The sequence below is a fragment of the Pteropus medius genome, unplaced genomic scaffold (assembly GCF_902729225.1).
Source record: "Pteropus medius unplaced genomic scaffold, Ma_sr-lr_union100, whole genome shotgun sequence".
Lineage (NCBI taxonomy): Eukaryota > Metazoa > Chordata > Mammalia > Chiroptera > Pteropodidae > Pteropus > Pteropus medius.
In genome coordinates this window covers 3,230,170-3,251,201 of record NW_024355327.1, presented here as the reverse complement: position 1 = coordinate 3,251,201, position 21,032 = coordinate 3,230,170, and the positions used below count along the sequence as shown (strand labels likewise).

The window sequence follows — 21,032 nt, the reverse complement described above, 5'->3', positions numbered from 1 at the left end:
TTTAAGGTGATTTGAGGAAATTAAATGAGTTGGAACACATTTCAATTTGTTTTCCTTTTATGGTAAAATACACTGTGTTTCTTTTAATTCTTTTTAGGAAGAAAACTTAATCCCAGGCAAAGAGATTAGATTTTGAACAGATTTAAATATAACTTTTTGCATAATTCCAGAATTGTGAACTAAATTTTCTGTATAAAAATACACCATATAAAATCTAAAATTAACCACTAACTTTAGTAAAACTTGATATAAAGCTCAAGCAATATTTCCTCCTTCAGTGTTTCAGGAATGAAGTTTGGTTTAAGGAGGACTCTACATTTGATGTTCTCTGCAAATTTTAGTTACTTCCAGTTTACCACAAAACTTAATGAATATGTTGAGACTTTTGTCTGCTGAAAATGCTTTCTCAGTTAAATCGTGCATCTCTAAATCTGTTTCATACATATTTCTTGAACTTTTGTCACTTGGTTAACTTGTATGCTGAGTGAAAAGATAAAGTGTAAAATGTGAATCTAAGGACTTAGATCCCTGCCATCACTTCATGGGCATAGAGTGAAAGACAGCCTTCTCTGGATTGCTGCTTGCCCCTTTGATTTCTCTTGCTGTCATCTGCCTGGGAGAGGGCAGAGGCATCATTGCTGGGTGCCAGAGAAATTTTCCTCTGAGATATACTTTGTAGAGATAAACTGTGCCCTACTCCAAGGGCATCTCCCTTTTGAAGATGGCATTAACAAGTGCCCTGAAATAAACCTCATGTCTTTATATTCTTAATCCATGCTTACTAGGAGACTTAATGCTTTTTATTTATTTATTTATTTATTTTTACACAAATTAACTCATTTATTATAGGCTAGCAGTGTTTCAAATTGTGGAGCTTCTACCAGTCTTTGAATTCCTTCAGTCTTCTGATGGCAGACTTTACTGTTAGGGCAGAAGTGGTGGTGTAGGTCTAGGCACCACCAGCTACCATTTTCATGCAGGAACTACAGTGACAGATCCCCACAGCTTGTCTCTTCATCTTGGTTTTGCCACAGGAGCAAGTGTATTTGACATGCTGGCTGATTTCTATTCTCTTCACTATTTTCCTGAGGGAGGTGCCATAATGGGTCTTGTATTTACCAATGACTACGACCTTCTTGATGTATTTAGCCACGTCGCCACAAACTCGGTTGGAATCCAGAGAGCCGGTTTTTATTATTATTAGGCAAGAGTCTAATTTTCTTGATATTTCATGTCTTATTGGTTTTTTCCCAATTTAAAAAAAAATTCTTTCCTTGCCTCCTACCCCCATTTTGAAACTACAGTCACTCCTCTCATTCTCTCCTTCTTTCTCTTTCTCTTCTAAGGCTTTGCTCTCACACAGAAATTGCCTTATTTGGAGTAATACATTAAATCAGTGTTGTTCTTGTGACTGTTTACTGTTCATCACTTATGAGATCAGCCTCTTTGAACAATCTCTGAATTATTCTGATTACATATTCAACTTGAAACAGTCTTAAATTTTTTTCATTTTTAAACTTTTATTTCTCTAAGCCAAAGCAGTTTATGACAAAGAATAGAAACACTTGGTGTGGTTCCCTCCCGGCTCATAGTAGTTTATGCCCTGTCCCCATTAAAGGAAAATTCTTAAGTTTAAATTAGGTGTTGCTAATTTTCTATTTCTTTGTTCTTAGAGTAGTTGTCCAATCTAGAATATATTGGAGAGTTTTTGTTTGTTGTTTCTATGAACCAGTCATTTCTCTAGTCAGCTAGCTTTCCAGCTTTCTACCAGATTTCCTCCCAATATATAACAGCACAGAAGATAGTCTTAAAATTCATGCCAGTAGTGATTTAGTATGTAGATTTTTTTTAAAGATCTGTTTTCATGTTCTTGAAATTGGTCAAGTCATTTAGTTTTTAATCTGCCCTTGAATTCCAAATATTTTTCCTCTTTTGTTCTTCCTTATTCTTAGGTTTTAGGACAAATAGCTTCTGGAACTGTTTTTATGAAAATGCAGACTATGATAGCAGGAATTGCTTTTGCTAATTTTATTTTGTTGCAGAAATTAATAACCTTGTGAAACTCTGTATTATTAAAATTAGCAACCTCACAGGACCTCCCCCATGAGGTTCTAAAGCTCTATTTTTACTTCGAACTGCTACTCTCTAAAGGGAAATTGTTGGCTTGATGTTGAATGCTGATTGTTAATTTTTACTTTGATTGTATGTTGATGTTAATTCTAATCTCAGTTTCTTTGCCATTTCTCTTTAATAACTCTTTAGATGACTTTAGCTTATTTTCATTTCTGATGTTTAGAATAGGATCAGAGGAATCTTGATGTGAATTTTGATTTGCTCCCTCACTAGTAGTTATGACTCTGGGCAGTATGACCTCTTTAAACTTCAATTTCCTCATTTATAAAGTGGGATGGTAGTACCTAGTTCATAGGATTATTATGAAAAGTAAATGAGATGGTATTTACTGAGCCCTCTAAGTAATGCCTGGCACACACATTACTGATAGGTAGAAAACTTACTTGGGGTGGGAGGCAGTGGGGAGAGGATTTTAGTGGGAGCTTTCTTATTGAAGTAACTTCTTTTCCTCCTTTGCATTCCCAGTCACAAGATAGTGAAAATTGATTGATATAGCGTTATTGTTCCTATTAAAGTAATATGTTTCTGACACTCTAGAAATTAACTTTTTAATTACCAGTATGCGTGACATTTTAAAAAGTTGGTCTCAAGCACATTATTTTGATGCCCTAGTCATAACATTATTTTTTGAATGAAACCTAACTTCAAGATTTAGAAATATTTTCCACGTTGGCAGTACAACATCAGATTATATATTTCTTTTATTTTTGTCTACTCTTCTGTCAATTTATTTAAGATCACTAGGCAACCGATATCAGTAACTGATAGTCAATACTGTTTATCTTCTGTTTTCAATTGGTTGTAGCTTTTAAGTGAGGAAAGTGGCTCTTTAAGCTTTAAGAACTGAATCCAGTCTAGGCATCCCTGTGCTCCTGTTGAGCTTCTTTTGAATACATTGTTTGTGTTTTTTTAATTTTTATTTTGTGTGTATAGTAGTATATTTAGTACATAATTTATTTTTATAAGCCTAGAAATAAATTTGGTTCTGTTCTATTCAGACTTTGACAAGATTTGATCATGTTTGCAACTCTACCATATGTTTTCTGACTAAACTAAGTGTTTAGGTGATGATTCTCAAATGTCAGACTTATTATACCCATCAGTTCTACACCTTGGTAGGTTCCCTACAGAAATGTTTACGACATATGTATAGGTACAAATTTAAGAATGTTCACATCTTCATTATTCACAGTAGTTCAAAACAACCTGAAAGACCTTCAGTAGTCAAATGGATAAATACATTAAGGTATATTGGATGAAAGAAGCCTGATATAACAGAATACATACTGCAGTATTCCATTTATATAAAGTTCAGAACCACTAAAATTATATTGTATTATTTAGCCATGCATATTTGGGTAGTGTGACTATAAAGAAATGCAAGAAATTAAATACCATAAAAGTCAGGATTGGAAAGGGGAATGTGGAGGCTCTGGGGGTGGTGGTTAGGTTCTGTTTCTTAATTTGGGGTGTAGTCTGCAGACATTTGCTTTAAAAAATTTTATTAACCTGTGCTTTTGTGTTTCATGCCTCTTTTATGTGTTGTTGTTTTTCACAATATGGTTTTAAAATAGGGGAAAATGAATAATCGTTTCTCCAGAGTATCCTTCAAAAAGAGAATTTTCAAAAAGAAAGAAAATCCTCTACTTTATCTTTCAGTTGTGCCAAGGCAAATAGCTCTTTTAAGACCTGCAGTTATCATTACAGGGAAGTTCTCTTTTGAGTCTCTGAGGGGTCTCTGACTTTAGTACTCCTAAAGAATTGAAGTCCCCACCCCAAGTTTGAGAACCAGTGGTTAGGAACTTTTTTAAAAACAATATTTTTTTCTTCTTTAATCCCAGGCCACTAATGATTCACAAGATTTGATAAAATAACCTTAAATAATTTCAATATTGATAATAGCAGCAGTTGATTATTATTTAGCACTCATGTACTAGTACTATTCAAAACTTTTTATATGTATTTGTTAGTTTTAGAATGAGAACATTCAAATAGTTTTTTCAACTTTGCTCTCTTTAAAAATAGATGCTCAATTCATTCATTCATTCACCAACTATGTATTAAGTATCTACTATGTATATACCAGGTGTAATTTTAGCTGTTATGGGTATAGAAATGAACAAGACAAAGCTTTGCCTTCATGGAATTTACATTTTCTTGAAGAGACAAAAACTAATAAACTAAAAATATGTCAAGTAGTGATAAGTCCATTGAAGAAAAGTAAAAGAATATAAGTCAGTAGAGAACGAAAGTGGTAGTGTGTGGGATTTGATCAGAGATGCAGCAAAGCTGTATGAGTTGTACATGTATCTGGGGAAAGGGTGTGTGAGATAGAAATTGTTTGAAAACCCAAAGTGGATCTGAAATTGGAGTTTTAGAATAATAAAAATGCCTTTAAAAAATAATAAAGGACCAGATCGTAAATATTTTAAGCTTTGCAAGCTATAAGATCTCTGTTGCAACTACCAAACTGTGCCATTGTAGTGGAAGCAGCCATGGTCAATCTGTAAATGAATAGACCTGGCTGTGTTCCTATAAAACCTTACCGAACAGGCAGCAGGCTGGATTTGGCCCTGTGAGGCTGTAGTTGGCTCACCCCTGGGTTATATCATATAGACCATGTAGGTCATGGTAGGGACTTCAGATTTTGTTCTAAGGGTGAGAGAGTTTTAAGCAATAAATTACTATTTATGTATGTTTATCATTTTTAAAATAAAATATTTAGATATTCAACATACTAGAGGAAGTTTGGAATGGCTTTCAAAATCTGTGTTTATATTATTTTTTTATCTGCTATATTCATGTAACAAACACTTGTGGAACCTGTATTTTTGTCGGAATTGTTAGTAATTAAATTATTAATAAGATACCTCCCTGCTTTCATTAAGACTCTAAATTCCTAGATTATCACTCTTGATAATCTTTGAGAAGTACCTAGTACTATACATGATGCATAGTAAATATTTGAAGGAATGACTATATAATTCCTTAAAGAGTTCATAGTATTTTGGAAAAGGTAGACATAAATAGTTGCAATAGCTTAACAGAGATATGGATTAAAAGCTCTGAAAGAGAAGAGGAGAGCAATACCAAATCCATCTACAGGAAAAAGGAAGAGAAGATAAATTCCATTTTAGACATAGTGAGATTAAATTCCTGTGAGATTTCTGGATGAAGATGTTTAGGAAGTAGTTAGACAATAGTGTTCTGGGACCTAAGAGAGAAATCTAGACTAGGCATCCACATTTAGAAATTATTCAAATGTAGCAGGTTGTTAATACCATTAAAAAAGAATTTTTGTTGTTGACAGAGATCTTGAAGACTAACATGTATTTAGATCACAAACAGAAGAAAGGAAGGCCAATGAAGCATGAAAAGGAAAGAATGAGCAAGCACATAAAAGAAGTAGGAATGAGTGGTATCCTAGAAGTCAAAGGAAAAGAGTTTTAAAAGAGAGGCAGTAATTTTTTGATTTAATATGGTAAATGAAGCCATTCATAGTAAAAGATTATAAAAGACAAAAAGAATAGAGTGGAGACTATAGCAGATAATAGATGTCAGCAAAATTTGGAAGATATAAAACAGATAATTGAGTGGTAAGAGATTTGGGTTTTTATTCTTTTATTTTAAGGGCCTGTGAATGGGGAAGGGTGAAGGAAGCCCCCCAAAATCACGTTAAAACTATGGCTCAGATATCAGAAGCACTCATTACCTGTCAGGCAGGGCAGGAGAACAAGGTGGTATTGAGAGCAGGTTTAAAAGTTTGTGTAAGGAATTGTCTGACTCTCATTTTTCTTCCCCCAGTCCATGCAGACAGACAAGTGTCTCTTTCCTCCCATATAAAGACTGAAGGTTTGATCTCTGGAGGTGAAATGGAGAGTCTCTAGACTAGGATACCTCAGGCATGGCTGAGGGTGGGCAATGAGCATCTTACCGGAAAAATAAAGTGGGAAAATCAAATGAAAGTCTGTATATTGAATCAGAGTGCTGGTGACCAACTTCACACTCTCCAGAAAGGAGCTTGAGAGAATTCTACTCCAGGGAAACTGATCAGACCAAGAGAAAACACTGATACTGACATTTGAAAGTCTCCAAACAACCTGTCACTGTGTGTGTGGCCTAGCTGATGCTGGATAGCTGCTCCAGTGACCAGGTTCTTGTCTTATGCCATGAGAAAGAATTCATGGACACAACAAACAACAAGTAGGAAAGCACAAGTTTTATTAAAGCAAAAGTACACGCTTAAGAAAAAAATACCAGCAGCCCTAAGAAAGAATCTGCCCTGAGCTTTCTGAATAATGGGCTTTTGTTTTCTCAGGAGCGAGGGGTGTCCCAAGGCTATCCATCCTGCCTCCTGGCCTTGGCTTGTTTCTCATGCCACCTGGAGGGGAGGAGGCAGCCCAGGGCCATCTATCTTGTATCCTGGCCTTGACTTGTTTCTCAAGCTGGAGTCTCAAGTTTGAAATCAAAACTGGGAGAAGGCTGAGTAGTGGGCAAGGGAGAAATTCCAGAGCTGTATGGGGAGGGGTGGCGGGGGATGGTGCTCCCTAGACTAACTATCCTGTCTCATAGCAAATAACAAGTCCTGCTCATGCACGTAGAACTTTTTACTGCCTCATCGTGAATATGAAGAGACAGCTAAGATCACCAGACTTCGAGGAAATTCTCTGCTGAGAAAGACAGAGATCAAAACAAATAAAAAGCAAACACAAAATATGATTGAAGATTGAAAAATACAGGGAGTAGAAGAAAACTTTTTAAAAAAATGTATAATTTCATCAGATAAGATGGTTCATGGATGAACCAAGATAAAAACACTATTTTTAAAAAGAAAGTAAAAGTAAAATTCTTGAAAACTAAAAATATGACACCAGGCATTAAAAAAAATTAAATTAGTAGAAGGATTAGAAGAGAAAGTAGAAGAAATATTCCAGAAAACGTAACAAAAAAGCAAAAAGGTTATTTGTTTTAAGAAAAAAAGGAGAGAAATTTTAAGAAAATTAGGGAATTAAGCTTGGAGATCTAATATCTGAATAATAAGATTTCCGGAGTTTGGGAAAGGAGAGAGTAGGAGAAGAGGAGAGCAGAAAGAGAATTTATTAATGAAATAGAATACAAAGAGAATTCCTCAGAATTGAAACTATGAGCCTCTAAACTAAAAGAATGCACCGAATGCTTAACACGATATATTTTAAAAGACCTCACACTAAGTTAGACACAATAAGTTAAATATTGTATGATTCTATTTATAAGAAGTATCCAGAATAGGACTATATAGAGACAGAAAGCAGATGAATGAGGGCTGGGGCTGGGGAGGGAGGATGGGAATTAAATTCTTAATGAGTATGAGATTTCCTTTTGGAGTGATAAAAATATTTTGGAATTAGATGGAGGTAGTAGTTGCATAACATTGTGAATGTAAGGTAGTGGTTGCATAACGTCGTGAATGTACTAAATACCACTGAATTATTCACTTTAAAAGATTATGAGTTTTGTGAATTTGACCTCAGTTAAAAAAAAAAGAAAACTATATACTGAGATATATGAAATTTAAGAACATCAGAGATAAAGAGATTCTGAAAATAGCCAGAGAGAAACAAAGGATCTTATATTACTCATAATAAACTAAATTATAACAAAAAAATAATAAAGCCTGGAATTTTAATGGCTTAATTGAACATTTTTCACTCATGCCACATGTTTATGGTGAGGTAGAACACTCTGCTACACATCGTTACTCAGATATCTAGGCTAATGGAGGCTTTGCCATCTTCTGTTGCCATCTCAACGTGGTTTCTAGAATGGGAGAAAAGAAAGTGTAGAAAGTTCCTACTCTCAAATGCTTTGGCCCTGGCTAGAACCAGTCGTGTGGATCTTCTTCAGTGCTAGGAAGTTAGAATATGCAGTCTTCCCAAGTGCCCAGAAGGAACAGGCAAACCAGGAACTGCTGAGCACAGGAAGTCTCTACTGTGCATACTAAGGAACAGGAGTTAGACTAGCATTAGACTCACCTAGTTTGAAGCTAGGAGACAGTGGAATAATGCTTTCAAAATTCTGAAGGAAAATTATTTCCTATAAAATTGTGTATCTAGTCAAACCATCAGTCAAATGTAAGGGTAGAAAATTAACATTTTCAGATGAACAAAGTCTCAAAGCATTTACCTTCTATCCTTCTATTTCAGGAAGTTAACAGAGGATATGTTACACTTAAAAAGGGAATAAAGGAGGAAGAGAAAGATTTGAAATCTGGGCGCATAGGATTTTGCACTGGATACAGCCCAGACTAGGGCAGGAATATTAAAAGGCTGGGAGGATGGGGGAACAAGGAAATGTAATGTGATAGATTATCTGATATGTTTGACAATATTGAGAGTTTTGTGGTTCTATAAGAATTTGCTCTGTGTTTAAGATAGATATGTAAAAAATTAGCAAAACAAGACATTATATGCTCCAAAAATATTAAATGGCTATATAGAAAGAGAAATGTAATCATAGCATATTATATGACACTATGAAAATAATAGTCATACTATAAGTACTGATTATAGCTGGACAAAACGTAACTCTTATGAGGATGATAGGACATACAAGAGCTTAGTCATCTATAAGAGATTGTCAGTAAATAATGTCTAAAATGGAAAAATAAAGAAATAGCAATAAATTATTTAGATATATAAATGGAAATGCCAGAAGAAATGGCTTAGATTTAAAGGTTGTTGCTTCTAGGAAGTGAATTTTAAGAGTGGAATGCAGTAGAACAGCTTGCATTATACATCTTGTAGAACTAATGCTTTTTAAAATTATCTAAATCTATTAGTTTGACTTCTTTTTTTTAAGGAGGCAGGGCAAACAGTACCACATACTGCAAAGAGCCTATATGAAATGAAAATTTGGAAAGGAGCCATAGGCTTTGGCAGATAGGTGGTTATAGTGATATTGGAGCAGTTTCAGTGGGTGACTGGTGGATCTAGACCAAGTTGCAGTGGGTGAAAAGTGAAAGAATAAAGAAGGTATGTTACATACTGTAAAAGTGTAAATCGAAGGAGACCAGCTGACATACAGCATTAAATAGGAGGATCTACAGAAAAGAAATGTTATCCTCAGTGAAATACAGAATGTGAAAATCTGACTTTAAATAAATTATAAAGAAGCTCCATTATACATTTACAGAGAATCTCCCACAAAACAAACAAAAAAAAACAAACTTTTTTTGTTTATTTAAATAATTAGCTCTTCTACAATGATTCATTTTACTGAAACATGTAGGCATCTCTGTTAAATTGCATCAGTAGAGAAAAGAAAACTATTGGTATAATATAATTTGCATTACTTCTTTATTTAAATAAAATTCCTTCTCAGAATTTCTTTATTTCAACTTAATATTCTTGATTTAAAGAGGGTTGCTTTGTTTGTTTGTTCTGAGTTCTTTTTTCAAAAAAGGTCTAGGCTTTTAAAATAAGGTGAAAACTAGTGAAAATAAAAGGCAAATGGTTCTACCCCCAGATTTCTGCATTAATCTGATTGTTCTATTATACTTCAAATTCTCTTAGTTCCCCTTCCAGGTTCAAGTTTTTGTTTGAGCCTAGTCATGGGAGTAATGTTATCATCTTTAAATTTGGTCATGGAATGTGTTACACTTCCCCGCTCAGGGAATGCTACTCGGTTTGGGCTTGGATAGTAACGTTTATTTTCTTTGGCAGAGAAGCTGATCGTCGAGGGGCATCTAACCAAAGTGGTAGAAGAAGCAAAGCTTTCAAAAGGTTTGTTTGCTATGGGTTTTCTGTTTTTCGACAATACTTTTGGATAATGAAGGTTAGTGTACATTTTCAAGGTCATAGTATTTTAACAGTTTACTTCTTAAAGCTCACAAAATGGCAGTTCTGTAATAGTATTAGATAACATAAAATAGTTTTTTCTGTTTTAAGAAGGATATCTTAATTGGAAAGTTTCTTTTTAAAAGGGTATATATATATATATATATGAGTGTGTGTGTTTTTAAATGCTTGGAATAGATTTCTTTGTGTATTAAACATTTGTTGTAATCTCTCTCACTTCCAGCATTGTTTTCAGCCTTGATCTCAAATTTTTAATCAAACACATGTAAATCTTTTATAAAACAACAGGTGAAAAATATTTGCAGTTTCGTTTTGGGGCTTATCATATCTTTAACATTCCTTACGATATTTAATATTTTCTTAATTTTTGGCATCTCAATTTGATTTAAACAAAAGTAAATATGTAGAATCTTCTTATATATTTTATAATAAATCATCTTATAATTGCCTGAAGTAGTTTATTCTGTTAATTCTTTTCTTACAATTGTTAGAAAAGAAAAATGAATTTTAAAGCATCATATTGTCAAGTCACTTTTGTGCATAGGGAGATCAGGCAAATAAATTTGGTGGCATATGCTTATTATTATTCTAGGACTTTCATCAGAACATACCAGCATAAATTTAAAAGCTAGCTTCTTAATCATCTTGGTGAATTAAAAATGAGTGATAAAAGTTTGGAATATTGAATTTTAGTGTATTCTGTTTTAGGAAAGTAATTGGATCTATTTAGCTTTTAAAAATATTTAAAAGGATTCTGTTATTTCAAATATCTGGTGGCTTCCATTCTGAATTTTATGCATGGCAGATGCCATATTTGGGGAAAGAATGCGTAGAATATGCATCACTAATGTTGTTCTGGCAAGCAGGCATTGAGTTTCAGAACAGTGAACTATTTTTAGTACATACAGCAATTGATTTCATCTTATTAAAGTGAGATGAGAACAGACATTAAAATAACTTTTACTTCACCACCTAAATACCTATTCGGATTAGTTGGTTGAATAGCCAACACTTTGAAGCAGAAGTAGAGCCTTAGGGAAAAAGACCCCAGCACTTCTTTAATTAAAGAAAAGTATCTTGGTGCTTCTTTTTAATGCATTCTGAATAATAATATATTTACTCAAAATTATGTGAAAAAGATTTGTGCAATGTTATTGATTTTCTTTTGAAACCTGGCTATAAAATATATATTGAAAGCTTTAAAGAGCATGCTTTTTGATTCAGCAGTTCTACTTCTGGGTTTTCATCTTCAGGAACAAATTGAACAAATATGAAAGGGTATTCGTTTTAGTGTTGTTTAAAAGCAAAAAGAGAAAAACATAAATGTCCAATAATAAGCGCATTTATTAAATAAATTATAGCAAGTAAATCCATGCAAAAGAATAGACTACACTCTTAAGAATAATAATACAGAAATCCAGTCAAGATGGTGTAGAAGGTGGATGCTGTGCTCACCTCCTCTTGTGACCACACTAAAATTATAACAAAACTACAGAAAAACCATCACTGGGAGTTGCCTGAAGTCAGGATGAAAAGAAGTTCTGCAACTGAGGACATACATAATGGGTCATCTCAAGACTGGTAGGAGGGGAGGAGATGTGAAATGGCCTGGTTCCACAACCATGTGTAATGGTCAAGAATCAGGAGGAGTATATTGGCTGTAGAGCCCCATCCCTCCTGGAGGAGCAATGGGTCCCAGCTCTATACTGGGCTCCTCAGCCCAGAGTTCCACTACTGGGAAGAGAAGTCCCTGCACTTCTGGCTGTGAAAAGCAGCAGAAATTGTGGCTGAGTGAGACATGGGGCTGCAGAAATCGCAGACATTCCTCTTGAAAGGCCTGCACCTGGACTTACTCAGTGATGAACTCACTTGCTCTGAGCTCCAATGCCAGAGCAGCTGCTCAGAGAGTTCCAGAGACATACGAGGAGGAACTGAGTTGTCAGGCTTCAGATCGAGGGCTGGAGGGGTGGCTTTCTCCCAGATTAAACTATCCATTATTCCTTAGTTGAGCAGCCACCATATCTGAGTCTCCAGCAACCTGATTAATACAGGTCGCTCCACGCGGGTGATTCCCTGAGACCCCGCCCCACTTCCACCTTGTGGGCCCACCCAAGCTGCCTCCAGTTATTTATTCCATACAAATTGCCTGTCTTGGCTTATGCTGCCAACTTTCCTAAAATCTCTGAAAGGCTCACAAAACCCAAGGAAGCAGCCTCTGTCCTCAGTATGCCCCATACCTCTTGCCGAGCAACACCAAGCCTGGCACTAGCGGCAGCTGGCCTTGATTTCTGGCTTGGTCTCTCAAGGCACCTATAAACCTAGCATGGGTGGCAGCCATCTGTAGATTGCTTGGTGACTTTTATCAGGTGGTCCCAGAAGTGCACAGGCTGTGATTGAACTTGGCCTGCAGCTAGGCCCCTCCCAGGAAGCCCTTGGGCCGGCACACCCAGTGGCCTACTTCAACCACCACCCAGGGCAGCATCAGAGGAGGACACACCCAGAGGGCCAACTGGGCAGGTACCAGAGCCCAACTAAAGTGAATCCTGCTCCATAGGGTTAGCCCCTCACCAGCCAGTCCTCAGAACCATTCAGCTCAAGGGTCATTTGCTCTCATCAACATGCAAATAGCAGCCAAGACTCAGCTACAACAGGAGGGCACACAACCCACACAAGGGACACACCTTCAGCATATTGCTCAGGTGACCAGGGAAGACTGTGCCACTGGGCCCCACAGAACACCTGCTACATAAAGCCACTCTATTAAGACCAGGAGACTTAGGAGCCCTACTTAATACATAGAAACAAACACAGGGAGGCAAGAAAAATGGGAAGACAAAGAAACATGTCCCATATGAAAGAACAGAACAAAGCTCCAGAAGAAGAACTCAACAAAATGGAGACGAGCAATCTACCAGATGCAGAGTTCAAAACACTGGTGATAAGGATGCTCAGTGAACTTACAGGAAAAGTAGATGAACTCAGTGAGAACTTTAACAAAGAGGAAACATAAAAATGGAGATGAAAAACATAAAAGGGAACCAGTCATAAATGAAGAAACAGTATCTGAAAAGTGTGCATTCGAGGGAATCAACAGATTGGATGAAGTGGAGGATTGAATCAATGATTTAGGGGATGGGATACTAGAGGACACCCAATCAGAACAGCAACAGGAAAAAAGAATCCAAAAAAATAGTTTAAGGGGCCTCTGGGACAACCTCAGGTGCAACAACATTCACATAACAGGGGTGCCAGAAGGAGAAGAGAGAGAGAGAACAAGAAATTGAAAACCTATTTGAAGAAATAGTGATGGAAAACTTCCCTAATCTGGTGAAGGAAATAGATATACAACTACAGGAAGCTCAGAGTCACAAACAAGATGAACCCAACGAGGCCCACACCAAGACACATCATAATTAAAATGCCAAAGGTTAAAGACAAAGAAAGAATATTAAAAGCAGCAAGAGAAAAGCAATTAGTTACCTACAAGGGAGCTCTCATAAGACCATCAGCTGACTTCTCAACAGAAACTTTGCAAGCCAGAAGCGCTTGGCACAGAATATTCAAAGTGATATAAAGCAAGGACCTATAATCAAGATTACTCCTCCCAGCAAGGCTATCATTTAGAATCGAAGGACAGATAAAGAATTCCCAGACAAGAAAAAGCTAAAAGAGTTCATCACCACGAAGCCAGTATTACAGGAAATGTTGGAGGGACTTCTTTAAGAAGAAGAAAAAAAATGTGTCAAAATATGAATTAAAAAATTTATATATGAATAAAGAATGGCAGTAACTACATGTCTATTAATAAGTAGTACAGTGACTTGGTAAAAGCTTGCCTTTTTACTTACAGTGGATTTGTGCCTTCAGTCATCATTTTTTTGGAGCACCTGCTATGGACTGTGCACTGTTCTGTGCAATTGAGATATAGCAGTTAACAAAACGCAAAAATCCCTACCCTCGTAGAGCTTATATTCTAGTAAGATCTCAGTGAAAGATTTGACCCCACTTTTAAGACAATTTTACCTTCTTGGCTAATACTCTAAATATGAAAGTTCTTTCTAAGCCAGAAAAATACTTTAGAAAGTATATTCCTCTTGGTTTACCTCAATATCTTGATCATAAAATTTCCAAAACCATCAAAATCAGAAGAGACTCATTTTTCTGTTTTCCTTTCTGTTCTCCCAGATCCTTTTTTATCTATCTATAGATTAGATATATTAGCCTGCCTTATTTGAGACCAACTTTGTGATCAAAACTGGAACATTCAGAAATGTCTGATTTATAGCACACTGTGAATGTACCAGAACTGACTGGATTCCCATGAGCCTCTGTGGTCAGTGACTTTACTTCTCATCTAAGTTCCCTGTCTCTCATCAGTTGGCCTTTGACTAGAAATGGCAGTGAGAAAAGAAGCAAAAGGCTTTTTGTAATCCATCATCCATTTCACAAGTTAAGCGACAAATTCTAGGGGTGTTCTTATATGAAATAGCCATAATAAATTATTTTTGCATATTGAATTAAATATTTTGACAGTAATGGTTTTAGATATGTCTCTGATTACTTTCAAAATGGAAAATATCTTTTGGCTTAGTTGATTATAAAACAATATATATTCACTGTAATTTCAAACAATATGTGGCTATGTGAAGTTAGAAAGTAAATGTCCACCATGGCCCTATTTCCAAAAGTAACCATTAGTATTTCTGTTGTAGATTCTTCTACTACAACTATATATATATATGAGACTAAATTATAATATAAATATTCATAAGCTAAATGTATAGCTATTTTCAATCTAAATGGGGTCATATTATACGTACTGTTCTTTAACAGACTATTTTTATCTAATAGTAGTGAGTATATTTTGAATATTTTCCATTCCATAATGGACAATGGTGTAGTGAACATCCTTATATATACTATATGTAGTCTATTCTTTCCTTAGGAAAAGTACTAGAAGTGGATATGCACATTAAAATTTTTGATATATATTACCACAAACAGAACAGTCAAGTATGTAACAATATAAAAAATGATCATATGCTTAGTGAATTTATAATCTCACTAAGGAAATAAGCTACAGACACAGCATGATATAAAATAGAACACGATTAATTGTAAAAAGTATATGACACACAGAAGATGCAATAAAAAGGAGCAGCATGATGGAGATATGAATACTTCTTTAGAGATAATAGGTCTTAAGCTGTATCTCACAGAATGAATAGGCCATGTAGAGAGAGAATGGTCATTGAGTTCAGGGAAATTCAACTTAAGGAAAGAATTGTAGGCCATAATGAGGTGACTTGCTTCAGCCCTGTACAGAGGCTGGTCTGGCTGAAACAGAGCTCATGTGGGAATTAATACAGGGACCGGCTAAATTCTGGGATGTCAAGCTTGGTTGAGGTCTTGTGGAGAATGGAGAGCTGATATAGGACTATGGTCAGAGAAATGACCTCTGCGAATGCTATCTTCATGCATGCCATTCTGTACACAGATGTGCTACTACAGATGAGAATTTCGGGCCTAATTAATTTCCAATCATCTTTATGAAATTGTTGGACTTACAGTTAGGATTTTTGAGAGCACTTCATTGAAAACTAGACGTAGTATGTCTTCATTGGATCAGGTAGCACATCACTTGGAAATAATTTCAAGACTTTTAAAAATGTTTTTCTCAATGTGGTTCAGATATAATATTTTCTTTAGATGTAAAAGACTTAATTTTATTATTTTAAATGTTACTTTTATAACAAATAATTGTGATTATTTTAGAATTTTATCAATAAATAGTACTAAGGCAACCTAACTAGTGTTTTTATATAACAGCTATTTCCTTTCGTCATCTTCATACAATGTCCACATTATCCTGGGAATTTTGCTATATTTGTTGCAGTTCTCTTGAATACTTTAGCAAAGCATGCTTCATTTTTGTTTCCAATTGGCCAGTGGACGCTTTGAACAAAAGTCCCAGCCCTCTGCTCAGCAGACATGATCCACATTATAATTTAATATGAGCTACATTTAATAACCATCATTCCATTTCGAACTAGCAGTGGTGAAGAAGTAAGAGATTCAGTGACCTCAGTTAATTTTAAAAGTATTTTGCGTACCAGTAGATTTAAAGCACGCATAGCCTGCAGCAGTTTTATTGATAGAAGCTATTTAATTATAATGACATTCTTTTCTTTTTATTCTTTTACTTGTTAGAAAACCAGGCAAGAGCAAAGGAATCTGATTTATCAGATACTCTGAGTCCAAGCAAGGAGAAAAGTAGTGACGACACTACAGGTGAGCTTTAACCTAATGTTTACAGATCTGCAGATGTTATTGTTGCTAAACAGTTTAAGTATGCAAATGAATGTGGGTGTAGATTTCAGAGCATTGCTTCCCTTTATCAAGTCACTTTCTTGAATCTTGGATATATTGTTTAAACTATCTGAATACAATAGATGTTTAAATTTTAACTATCCAAATACAATAGCAGTATAAATTTAAGTTATTTATTGTGATAACAGTATAGAGCTGATTATTGTTTTTGTTTGTAATTATCTTTTTCTCCCATAGATGCACAAATGGATGAGCAAGACCTAAATGAATCCCTTGCTAAAGTGTCCCTTTTAAAAGGTACTTTAACATGTTTTTATGATATTTTAAACCAGGGCATGAGATTTATTTACCTTTTGCTACAAAATCAGTTCTATGTATAATATGAAGTTTTAAGTTTTAGTTAAAAGATTGACAGGTTCTATAAAGTAGCAAGAACTAAAATTTAAAATGTTGGTGTTGGGCCAGTGTTTCAAAGAATTTAATGTAAAATAAATTGTATCAATCAAGGTTATGAAGGGCAAAGCAGTAAGTGGTAGAATTTGAAATGCAGCTGTAGTTTTTTTGTATTTACCTTGATGTCTCTTATATAAACTCACTACCACTTTTAACACAAATTAGAAAAAGATGAAAATATTAACTTGAAACAACCACCTTTTTGATTTATTATTATACATGGTAGCAGTTGTAAATTTCCTCATTTTCTGGTCCTCCTCATCCTCCAATAAATATACCTAGGTTCTTAGGACATTCTTCTAGATATTTTGAGTGGGGCTAAAATAAGCAGTGCATGCAATAAATTCTTTCTCTTGTCTCACTTCTAAATAAGAAGTACATTTATTTATTGATGTTAACTTGTTTAGAATGAAATGGGTGGGAAATAAATCAGCATTCATAAATGTTTTTTAAAAATAAGATGCCTTAGGATAGCTTATTGATAAATCCGTGGTTGTCACCATTTAGCCTCTTTTATATTGCCTATTATACAAAGAAAAGTTGACATGTAAGTTCAGCCCAGTGTGTCAAACATGTTGGTAGCAATGGACTAGCACCAGGCAGCTCTCTGGAATCAGCAGCAGAAGCAGCCTGTGGAAGTTTCTCACTGTAGAAATACTTATGCTTCTGACTGGGCTATTAAGGGATCTCCTATCCCAGTCTAGGCCCTGAGTTTGGATTATATAAGGAAACCTTAGTTTCACCCTGCATGACCCTGCTGCTGGCCTAGTTTTACAATGATTGGGATTGGGTATGGTTAGCAGAGATTACCTAGATTCTCTTAGAGTTCCTTAGGGCATCCTGGACTTCTCGTTTCTTCCCCATAGATACTGAAGCTCATGTGGCTCTTCGAAGCCACCTTTGATTGAATTCCATTAACAAGGGACACGCTGAGGATTACTGGCTCAGGCAACCATTTGCCAACCTTTAAGTATCTCTAAGTATGAGCATAGTTTCTAGCACTCTTACCTTTGGTGTTGATGAGCATGCTTTTTTTCTAGTGTTGTAGTAATAAATCTAAGTTAGTGTTTGCACAGTCTAGAATCTCATCTTGGAGCATTTCTGATTCTTCTCAGAAATGCAATACTATTATTGTATAAAAAATTGTTACTGATACTGAACCCCTGGGCCTCTGTAGGAACATAGAGAAACAAGAGCGGGGGTGAATGAATAATGAAAACCAATCATACAAAAGTAGCTGTTCTTGTGGTCTTTTTTACTCTAGAAATGTCCCAGAAATCTTTTCAGCAGCCAAGTTCAGATTGGTTTATAAGTATCATTTATGATTATGTTAATTATATTCAACTGTTATTAGTGCTTTTGTAATTTTATGTGTCAATCTGTTCTAGATTTTATTTTTACCCCATTGCTTACCACAATGCCAGATGTTCAGTAAAACTAAGATATTTGTTGAATGAATTAATAACAGACCTCTTACATCAAAGTTATAAAACCATAAGAGCATTAGGAAAATAACACACTCCAGCCAGGAAGCTAAGAATCAGAGAGCTCTGGGCTCAATCTCAGCTCTGCCATCTATTCGTAATATGTCTTTGGGCAAACTGCTTAACTCCTCTGTGCTTCACTTTTTTTCATTGGTCAGATTGGGAAAGATTGACATCATAGGATTAGTGTGAGGATTAAATGAAATAATGCATGTAGATCACGTACCATGGTGTAGAGAACATAGTGTGTTATGCACTGTAGTGAAGACACTGATAATGATGATAGTGATTGATAAAAGCAGAGCTATCTATTAAAGAGTAACTTTTCGTTAATTGAATAAGATTGTAGAGTTTAACAAAACAATTGGTGGTAGACCTTTTCCTGTTAATAATAGGGAGCGCCCTTCTAGTTGCTTGATGGGATGCTACTCAGTTCATGAATCATTTCATAAAGCCAATTAGATCTTTAAAAAATAATAATAATGTGTGTTTCTTTGCCACAAGTAAAGGAAAATTTTTTTTAATCTTTGAGTACCATGGGAAGGCTAAATTGTATTTGTAAAAGTGCCCATAATAAAAGCTGGGAAATCAGACTCAAGGAAGAAGGAATAAAAGGGGAAGTTGGAGAGAAAGAGACTGGAAAATATAAGGTGCCTGTGGAAGGAGAGTGGATGTACTAATGCTGCTATTAATTGCTTGGGGTGCTGTTCAAGTGACAAAAACAAAAATAGAATCCCAAAACTTTTCTTAACATTTCTGTATGACTACCGACGTTGTTACTGAAGTAGTGTCTTCATCAACACCTGTCAAAAGATTTTGGAGCTTAATTTTAAGAACATTTAAGTAGCTCCTTTATTTTCCTCATTGAAACCCTATGCCTGACTTCTTGAACCATTATTTTCAAATTTTATTCTTTCCTTTTTAAAAATTATAGCCAATCTTTATTTAGAATTACGGTGTGCTACCCTTCATGTTAGTCATCTAGGATTAGGAAAATAATCTAAAGTAGATTAAACATTCACCATGAGATGTAAATAAAAAGATGATAGATAACATTTTTCCTGCAATATTAATCATTTTCAACCAATTTATGCCACTTTCGAAAGAGAAAGATGTGACTCAAACTACAAGTTTTTATATGCTTGGAATCATTTCTCCAAAAAAGGTAAAAAGAGAACTGAAATTCAGTCCAAGTAGTATCTAATGCAATTTGCTCTTTTTAGGAAACTGTGCCTCTCATGGTTTCAAAGTCTGATAAGACTGTTCTTGGGGTTTAAGGAGTTTCTGTCCTTGGTGATAAGAGAGTTATAGATGATAAGCTGCTTCTTGGTAGTTGTTACTATTAGGAGTCAAAGAAAGGAAAGATTTTTTATTTGTTTCTTTGTGTTTATTTTGGAAGATGAAGAAGAAAGGCAGTTTGAGCTTCGTGGAAGAAATATCATTTGAGATGACCCTGAAAGTGTGTCATACCATATATGACATATTCAGTAATTAAAAAAATTGAATCTGAACCTGGTCAAGATTCTAGATTTGGCTACCAACTTGCAGGACATATAAAGGGCTAGGAATGTATTCTAAATGATGTGGTAGGGATAAAACGGCAAAATTCGGATTGGAAAATTCTGCAGGGCACATGACTCAGTTTTTTCAAGTAAATTGCAAGATTGGGAGAGTGGGGAGGAAAGAGCCATGAGAGATCCTATAAATTAAGAGAGATTTAAGAAATGTGTCAGCTAACTGCAATGTGTGAACCTTATTAGGATCTTCATTCAAACAATCCAAATGCAAAAGAAATTTGAGACAGTGGGAAAATTTTAATACTAAATGGATACTTGATATTAAAGAATTACTTATTATTGTCAATGTGATAGTGTTATTAGTCATTTGGGTTTTTTTTATAGATTACATAGATTTTTTAAATTTGTTATTTCATTATTAGTTTCAAGTATACAGCACATTGGTTAGACATTTATATAGTTTATGAAATGATCCCCCTGATTACTTTTTCTCTCCTCTGGCTCTGCATCTAGCCATTATATTACTGCTGACTGCATTCCCTATGCTGTCATCCCCAGGACCATCTATCAGTTAGGTTCGCTGAAGGAGGAATGCACAAGGCTGAAGAGGTTAAGCAAGATTTATTGTAGCAGAGGGACAGCCTGGCTGAGCTGAAGATGGCATCAGCCCTGAATGCGCAAGGGGATCTGAAACTTATGTGGGGCTTGAGGCAGGTTTTTTTGGTGAGAATATTTTGAGCGAGTAAATTGGCATAGTGGTTCCTACACTACGGGGGATAGGGCCCTCCTGGACCTAACACCATCAACTCCTAATTTGTATTTCTTTAACCCCTCACCCCTTTCTCCCAGCCCTCTAACCCCCTCCCTTTTGGCTGTCACCAGATTGTCCTCTCTATTTGTAAGTCTATTTTCATTTAATTTGTTCCTTTTGTTCCTTAGATTCTGCATATACGTGAAATCATATGGTATTTATCTTTCTCTGTCTTGACTTATTTTACTCAGCATAATAACTGCTAAGTCCATCCATGTCATTGCAAATGGTAGGATTTCATTTTTTTTTTTTTTTTTTATAGCTGAGTAATAGTCCATTGAATAAAGGAACCATAACTTCTTTATCCAATCGTCTGTTGATGGGCAATTAGGATGCTTCCATATCTTGGCTATTGTAAATACTGATGCCATGAACATAGGGGTGCATAAATCTTTACGAATTATTATTTTGGTTTTCTTTGGCTAAATACCCAGAAGTGTAATTGCTGGGTCAAAAGGTATATCCATTT

The 21,032-nt window shown here is 35.3% G+C and overlaps 1 protein-coding gene and 1 pseudogene across 36 annotated transcripts in view; one reads left to right on the top strand and one right to left on the bottom strand.

Moving 5' to 3' along the window:
- SLMAP (sarcolemma associated protein) overlaps positions 1-21,032 on the top strand; it is a 123,105-nt gene that overhangs the window by 78,838 nt on the left and 23,235 nt on the right. For 35 of the 36 annotated variants that reach the window (XM_039858600.1, XM_039858589.1, XM_039858595.1 and 32 more), the window contains 3 exons: positions 9,834-9,893; positions 16,179-16,259; positions 16,536-16,595. In XM_039858600.1, coding sequence (XP_039714534.1) covers positions 9,834-9,893; positions 16,179-16,259; positions 16,536-16,595 — 201 coding nt within the window. Of the gene's footprint in view, positions 1-9,833; positions 9,894-9,926; positions 9,946-16,178; positions 16,260-16,535; positions 16,596-21,032 lie in introns of those variants that run through there. The other variant, XM_039858601.1, reaches the window with a different exon arrangement.
- On the bottom strand, positions 861-6,062 carry LOC120599492 (60S ribosomal protein L37a-like; annotated as a pseudogene).